General features: G+C 39.4%; 1 protein-coding gene across 1 annotated transcript; it reads right to left on the reverse strand.

The window, feature by feature from the left end:
• Positions 1 to 1,155: 1,155 nt before the first annotated feature.
• On the reverse strand, positions 1,156 to 2,361 carry LOC149147845 (lysM domain receptor-like kinase 3). The gene has a single exon (XM_089441970.1). It carries the CDS (start codon positions 2,359 to 2,361, stop codon positions 1,156 to 1,158), a length of 1,206 nt encoding a protein of 401 aa, XP_089298096.1.
• Between the last annotated feature and the right edge of the window lie 6,307 nt (positions 2,362 to 8,668).

Consider the following 8,668-nt stretch of genomic DNA (forward strand, 5'->3'; position numbering starts at 1 on the left):
TTAATCCCTGTAACTTTTTTCTCCAGTGTGGATTAGATGAGAGATATAGAGGGCAAATGAGATTTTAATCCCTGCAACTTTTATCCCAGTGTAGTTTGAGAAATCATCCTACTTAATCCTTCAACAACAAAAAGAAAGAACAACAAGTACAAAAGGCATCCTTTACAAAAAATTTGAAAGGCCTGGAAAAAGAGAACATTCAAAAGAACAACAACACAGGAAAACATAACACAACTCAATGACTGAACTAGCTTCCAATTTAACCCAATCTGCAATAAAATCAATCTCAAAAAAATCGAATTTACTTTATAATAAGCTTTTTCCAAATCCAATTTGAACACAAAAGCGTTAAAATTTAAAATGTTTTACCTTAATGCTGTGAATTACTTCTTTAGTTCCAATTACATCATGAATTACATCATGAATCGTTCTTCTAGAAAGAAACCCAAACTACTCCATAGACAACTTGACCACTTGGAAACTATATGCAAGTTCATGATGATTTCCATGAATGGAGAAATCCTTTAGACGTGTTGATTGCTCATATTCTTAAAGAAGGTAGAAAAGTAATAGCTCTTTGTCACCATCATTTTATGTCGATGAATGGAGAAATCCTTTAGACGTGTTGATTGCTCATATTCTTAAAGAAGGTAGAAAAGTAATAGCTCTTTGTCACCATCATTTTATGTCGGCAAAGACTTCTGTGGATTTTTTATTTTAAATACGTCTCATCACAGCGTTTCGGGTATTTGACTTCTTATGCAAGAAAAGGACGAGGTAATGGATTAGGCACCATTGACAATTTGCAATAAAGATATGGAAATACATTTTTTTTAGGAAAAAGAGTGAAAGAAAAAGATAAGATCGCGGATTAGAGAATTTTTTACAATAAAAGTAGTCAGAACTTTTGAAAGAATTTGACGTCAAAAGATTTTTAATTTTAAAATTTTAAATTAATATGTTTTCTAATTTAAATTACGGTAAAGTAATTTAAACAGAACGATCCATATTTCAGCACTCCAACAAATATTTGGAATTAATTTGTGTTATTTCTGTACAACAATGTTCATACCTATACTTACAAACTAATGTAACACCAACGCAATGTCAACTGCTCAAACCAAAATATGGCGAATAAAATTGGCAGAAACGGCTCTATCTGGCCTCAAAAGTAGCACTGGTCCAGCCCTTGTTGGCTTGCATTTGCTCAGACCATTTCTCGGACATGATAAACACTTTTGACAACTCGCCTGCAATGTCTCTCATATCACGCCTTTTTCTGGGGTTTGCATCCACGCAGGAAATAGCGATCCTGGCTACCCTCTCTGCGCAATCTACGGGAAAAGAGTCCTTTAGTCGAGGATCCATCCACGACCTTAGCCTCCCTGTCAAATTTTCGCCCCCTTCTGAAAAAAAGATATCCAGAGTATCGATAAGCCTTATTCTCTTAAGCCTCTGCCCACTCTCTTCTGTCTGCACATACCTCACCGGCTCGTGGCCGGAAAGGAGCTCCAGCAGTACGACGCAGAAGGAAAAGACGTCTGTTTTTTGCGAAAGGATGCCGCTCTCTATGTATTCCGGCGCCATATAACCCTGCGTGCCGGTTATCTTCATGCTGGATCCTCTACGCATGTCCCGGATACCCGAGTTCGAATCCCCTTGTGTGTCGACCTCATATTCACCCGCGAGATAAGAGGCGCCCAGATGGCATAATCGGGCTCTGTAGCCTGGCTCTGTTACCAGAATGCTGCTGGACTTTACGTAATTATGGACGTAATTCATATTGCTGTCGTGGTGCATGTATTCCAACCCCTGCGCCACAACCACGGCGATCTGCATCCGAGAAATCCAGGAGCCGAGAACCGTGTATCCCGCCACCTTGCTACCCCGGAGGCAGTCCCCGAGATTCGATCCCTGGACGTGCTCAGAGATCAGATATACTTGGTCTCCCTCGCAGCAAGCTCCCAAGAGCTTGATTATGCTGGCGTGGTGGGTATTGCAGATCTCTCTGAGTCGTGACCTGAAATCCTCAAATTTTCTCTTCTGGTTTCTTACCGTGAGGGCCACCGTTTTCCCCCTGAGAACGCACTTCCAAACGGACGAGTTCCCCAACGTTCTGGAGCTGAACTGCGTGGTGGCGTCTGCGAGTTCTTTGAATCTGTAAAGATTGGGATTCGCCGGGAGGGAGTGCCTGAGAGTAGCAAGCGATGAAGCGGCGCTGCTAGAGGAGGCCTTTGAGAAGAGGCTGGACCCAACGCTTTTGTCCGTGCTCGCACTGGGGTTTTTTCGAGTTATGTCGTTTGAAGAAGAGCGGGTGGAATTTCTGTTTGATGATCTCAATGGTTTGGGCTCTTGGACCATGTGGAGTTTAAGCTTGCACATCCTCTCATCTTCCCTTCCTCCTCATCAAGAACTCGCCTGTAAATCGAGAGGGGTTTGGGTTCTGCGAAAACTCCCGATCACCCAATCTGCGAAAACTCCCGATCACCAAAACAAAAGCTATCCTTAGCATGTAGCCATTACACACAGCATAAATCCTGAAGCAACCCTCGAATGCCGTTTCTTATTAAATCGGATTGCTTGGTTTCGAAGAAATAAGTCTCGGTTTGTTTAATAAAATAATGAAATTGGTTTGACATATCCCAAAGTAGATATTAGAAGGTGGGATACTGACCTTCAGTATCTTTGATTTTCAACATTTTTTTTTTTTTAAATTAATATGGTGTCCTTTGACTTAATTTATTAGATTTTAGCTGGAATAATTATACAAATTTTAAATTCATATTGCATTTTAATATTTTAATATTGCATATCTACTAAATGCTAAATGCATTAAAAAAAACCTAGAATAACATTGCCAAAATAATAATAAAAAAATATTACGAAGGGAAAAGATAAAAAAATTGGAAGCGGTATTTTCTTCATGGTTTGAAAATGTAATATACATTAATCCTATTTATAACAGGTATAATCCTATTTATAATAGTTGAGCAGTGTAAATAGAGGTATAATCATATTTATAATAGTTGAGGAGTGTTTACCTATAGCAAGAAGATAAGCATTATAATTAATTATATAAAATCAGATGATTATATAAGTTTACAAGTTTTAATACTATTTTGCATTCAAATTCTAATACTTGAGAAGTGAAATTTAAGAAAGGAAAAAAAAAAAAGAATCTCAACCATATGATTAACTAAAATTTTTTATAAGTAAATAAAAGGATAAAAATTAAGGGAAAAACTTCTTCTCAAAAGAGAGAAAAAAGAAAAAAAATGACGAAAAATATAAATGTGGATATGAAGGAAGGACTTAAGTTGACCTCTTACGTACCACTTCTTTCACTCCAAGCAATAGTAGTAAGTGAAAAAACCTTGGTGATGCCAAAGGTTTGACGACGATATTTACAACTTATTCTTTCATAGGCACATAGTCTAGGCTAAGAACATAGTCTTGAATAAATTCGTGAATGAAATGCATATGGATCTCAATATGTTTGGTCCTTTGATGCTCTAATAGATTTCTTGAAATGTGTATGACACTTTGGTTATCACACAATTGGTTATCACACCAAAGAATTTAGTATGATGATCCTATCGAATGCCAAACTCAACCAATAATTTCCGAAGCCAAAGAACTTCCTAACTAGTAAGAATTATAGGTTGATACTTAACTTCTATAGGCGACAATGTAATCACTTTATCTTGCAATACCAAGCAATAGGAGTAGAACCGAGATGGAAAACAAAACGAAATGTGTACTTCTAATCATCAACTAATCCAACCCATTCAAAGTCCATGAAACCAATGACCTCAGAAGTACCAACAATGCACTAAATGTCAAAATTGGAAGTCCCTTGAATATACCTCAAAATACGTTTTTCTTCCTTCCAGTGACTCTCATGAGGATTTTGAGAGAATCAAGAGACAAGCCCTACTACAAAAACAATGCCAGGTCCGATATGAATCAAGTAGAGTAGACTTCGAACTAGTTGGTGATACAATATAAGATCCACATGTGGTGAGTTGTAACTAGTGGAAAGGGTAACATATGACTGAAAAGGAGTACATGCAAGCTTACTAGCCATTCCAAAGAGTTGAAGTAAACCAAGAGCACAATTTTTCTGAAAGATGATGATTCTTTTTTATTATTGATGAATCTATTGTCCAAGGAAATAAGGTAGAAGTCCAAGATTAGTCATATCAAACTGTCCCATCAAGGTTTCCTTAACATTTTGAATCATAAATGGAGAAATCCCTGTGGGGATCAAATCATCCACATAAAAAAAAAAAAAATCAAAAGATTAGAGCCTTGCCTCAGAGGGTAAACTGTAGGATGAGAGTGACAACAGTTGAACCCTAACAAAAGGAAAAACCTATCCATATTCTCAAAAAAAAGTTCTATGAGCTTATTTGAGGCCATATAGTGAATGTTGAAGCTAAAAAACTAGTGATAAATCTTGCACAAAACTAAGAGGATGCTCCATGTAAATATCTTTATGTAGATCACCATGCAGAAAGGCAATGTTTACATCCATCTAGTAAATAGACCAACCTTGGAAGGCAGTAAGAGAAAGTATAAGATGTATAAAATACATCTTCAAAATAAGGGAAAGTGTTGGGTGCAACCCAACTTAGCCAGATTTTGGGCAAGGAATCCGAATTTTGTGGATAGAGCGCGCAATAGAAAGGATGTCGTGGAGTGCAAAGTGGACCACGTAGCATAGCAACAGAGACCGCACAACAAAATCACAGCGCAGTATATGGGCTTTGTTGCGAAGCCCCTCCCTGTTTGTAAAAGCATATAATATTGTAAAAGTTGAACGGTTTTGGACCATAGTCCCTTGTATTTTGGAAACCATGGTATTGGGTCCATGGTAATGTAGCGATGTAATCCCTCAATGTAATCGTATATATAGGGATGAATTATAAAGAAGGAAGGCATGAATCAATTGGATTGAGATCTATGTTTGTGGTTGTATTTTTTTGATCTATAGTTCGAAGAAAGGGGCAAGGCTCCACACTTGAGTGCTAGAGGCCTGAGTCTACAGCTTAGTGCCCAGACTGTCTGCAGCTTAGTGCACAGAAAACCTACAGTTGTGTGCGCAGGTGAAGAACTATGTACCAAATTCTATATTATAAGAAACAATTATTGTTGACATAGTCCGACATTGGGATGAACCACAGTAAAATATGTGTCTTCATGCGTTGATTTTCTTATTATCTGCACTTTATTTCAGTACTATGAAGTTTATGAATTTTTATGATATGTTTAAGTGATTAATGTAATTTTGTGAAGTAATGTATAAGTGTGAAGTAATTCATGAATGTGAAGTAGTTTATAAGTGTTAAAGCGTAAGAAAATACAAATTTACCATCCCTCAAGGTTGTAGGAACCTAGTTCTGCAACCTCCCATAATCACTTTGGGTGAGACTGCAACTTGCTTGCAGGTCATTTCCGAAAGGGCCAATTGTTGGCTTAGGGGGTCCTGACCCAGGTTCGGAGTTAGTTGCGCCAACCAACAAATCCATACACTACTAGCCTTTTGGAAACAACCTGCGTAGCGCAGGCTGCAGTCTCACCCGAAGCAGTATGGGGGTATGTAAGAACCAAGTTTCTGCAACTAGAGACTAGTGTGATGTCTTTTAGCACCTCAGATCTGCCTTCGCGCAACTTAATAAGCTCTTAGGGCTCGCCTTTGTACTCTGTTAAAACAACCTTTAGACCTTCACAAAGGTCTACGATCAGTCCTCGCAGACCTTTAAAAGTTAATTTGCCTACTTATGCGCATCAAAGAGTAGTCCTAATTAGTGTTCACGCAAATTGACTTCAATTATTATTAAACATAAGAGAATTCATTAGAGTCTTCGTGAAAGTATTTAGACATGCATTGCGTACATCATTAACACTTATTTAAGATAATCGCGTAGCATTCAATCAATATCTCATAAAACAAATCATTCATCGATAGCATATAATATTAACAGAGATAAACATAAATACTCAATAATTCTTCGGAAAACTATCTTTATTGATCTTCAATTCAGGATTACATACTCAAAACTGCCCTGCCCATACAACTGCAGGGGTTTGCACACTCAGTTGTGGACTCTACCTAGGCCTTTGCACACTCAGCTGTGAAGCCTTTCTTCCCCTTTCTAAGCATAGGAAGCATAGCCTTCCTACCCTAGACTCTTCTATCAACCCAACTCTCTATCTTCTCTCTTCTTAGTTAGTTACTTCTTCCTTTCACTAAGACTTACTACTTATAGACTTTTTCATACAATGGCATGGTCCGCAGACCATGGGTGAATCTCAAAACCGACTCAAAACTTATCCAAAACAAGGGGCTAAGCCCCTTTAGCCCCTATTCATCTACACACTTTGCATCCACAAATCACGAAGACTTTACATTATTTAAAAAACTGTACCAAAACATGGGTTATCTTAACCCCAAGCTAACCTAGGGGACCCCATCCCAACAGGCCCCCAACACAAAGATCGTGACTCGCCCTCGAGTCACTCTACTGGCGGTGTGATCTTACTGCGAAGACCTCCCAGCTCCACTTGGATTACTGCAACTTCAACAATGCTTTGTCTCGCTGCCTGTCGAACCTCTTCAACTAATCTTTTAGTGGTTGGTCCCTCTACTGCCAGCCTCATCATTTGCTGTGTCTGTTGCAGTCCCTTAAGCTTATCTTGAAGGCAATTCGTGACTTGATAAGCCTCCTCTAACCAAGGTTGAAACCTGGCCTTGAGAAAGGCCTCTTTCTTCTGTGCTTCTTCTACCTATGCTAGTAGCTACTTTCCTTCCTGTAATTTGGCAAGGTGCTGCGCTGGTGCTAAGGTGCACGTAGTCGACCTAACATCATCATATTGGTGCTGCAACTCCCTTACCTCTCTGTTCAATGTCTGCAGGTTTGGATCCTCCTGCAGATTGGTCACTAGCTCCATAGCCTGCTTGAATAATGTCGCACAGTCAGTGACTGTAGCATCCAAGGTACCCATGCCTTCCTTTATTGTGGCTCCCCGCTGTTCCCAAACCTTAGGCGGAGTCGTGGGCTGCATGGAAAATTTTAGGGGCTAATATTCGTAGGTGGGCTAATTTTCCATGATTTTTCCAAAAACAAGATTTGTGAATTTCCATTTTTTCTAAAAATGATTTGCCCAAATTTTACAATATAAAATTATTTTACCTTAAAAATCGCCAAATTTATATAGAGAATATATATAAAATCATTATAAATTTGAATAATTTTACAAATATATCAATAAGCATTTTATACTTTTCATATTAGGGAATACTCATATTCACCAATGTTTTTAATCTTCAAGATAAATTTCCATCCTTAAAATTTTCCCTAGTGGACTGCAACTTCAACTAGAGCTCTGCAATCTTCATGTTGAACTCAAAGGTTACCCATCCAAATTCTTCTTTAGCCTCACACACACCAGCGACTAGTTTTTTTTATTTTGGTTTCTGGCTGTGCATCCTCTGGGATGTGAAGCTCAGGCACCATCTTGCATGCCTCCACTACTATTGACTCCAGATGTGAACTCGACACCTAAAGTGCCTCCTTTTCTTTCAGAGACTGCGTATTTTCGACGTACATTTGTTTGTTATTGACTTTATACTCAAGGTTGAGAGCATGCTTCTCCCTGGTTCTTAATTCATCTGCCACCCTCGTATGCAACACGCAGAGAGTTTCGTTAGAGAGCGCTGCTATGTTCAACCCTATGTTCTTGATTGTACTCATGATAATACGATCGTCGATGGAATCTACGTGAATGGACCCATCAGGCAATGGTATGGTTCTGAGATCTAGGGTCCTTTCCAGCTCTGCTGCTTGGCTTGTCCCAGGTGTTAGGCTCGCTTGCTCCACGCTCACTTGTCCAACACCCACCTGTATTCTTCTTGTTTGGATTTGCAGCTCGCGCAGATCCATTTGGATGCTCCCCAGTGTCTACATGTATTGCTGCTCAAACTGCTACAACACTTCTGTCGTGGTATCCTTGATTTTATCACCAATCTCATCAAGATCGCCTTCTGTTAGCACCATGGGATCAACCAGTGATTTATCATATTTCTACTTTATCCGCATTCCACCATGCTGCTCCTTGCCATGTCGTTTCAAAATAAATGGGGTGCTCTGTCCCTCATCGCCTTTGCCGCCTTGTCCTAAAATTTCTTCTTCCTCTGTCTCCGGTGAAGGTGACTTGTCACCTTTTTGTGACTTGCACTACTCATGTTTCGTCTGCTCCTTAGCAACGCGTTCCTGCTCTATGTGAGCCTTTTATGTGGCTTCCTTATTTTTCTTCTCTGCAAGGGTCTACGCAACTTTCTTTGCAGCCTCCTTTCACTTCTATGCAGCAGAACTTTCTGCACCCATGCTTGTTTTAGCATCTAATTTTGACAGGGCATGCCCTCTGTAGGCTATTTCGCTACAACCTCCTTGACATCCATTTCTGACACCAAATTGGGCAACTGGTGCCATTTATGCTCTAGATCCTTCTGCACTTGGATATAGATTTTGTGGAAGTCAGCGTTGAGCACCGCGTAGGCCGACAATTGCGTGAACAAGGTTGGGGAAAACCTCGGATGCTGACTAATTGCCATATGGAGATCCATTTCCACGACATCCTTTGTGAACATAAGGAAGCAAATTGT

This window comes from Pinus tabuliformis, chromosome 9 (assembly GCF_031772625.1).
Source record: "Pinus tabuliformis cultivar Carrire ecotype Pingquan chromosome 9, CPIR1, whole genome shotgun sequence".
Taxonomy (NCBI): Eukaryota; Viridiplantae; Streptophyta; class Pinopsida; order Pinales; family Pinaceae; genus Pinus; species Pinus tabuliformis.

Bases quoted from the DNA above. Each gene is read 5' to 3' on its own strand.
- LOC149147845 (XM_089441970.1), bottom strand. From the start codon at position 2,361: ATGGTCCAAGAGCCCAAACCATTGAGATCATCAAACAGAAATTCCACC.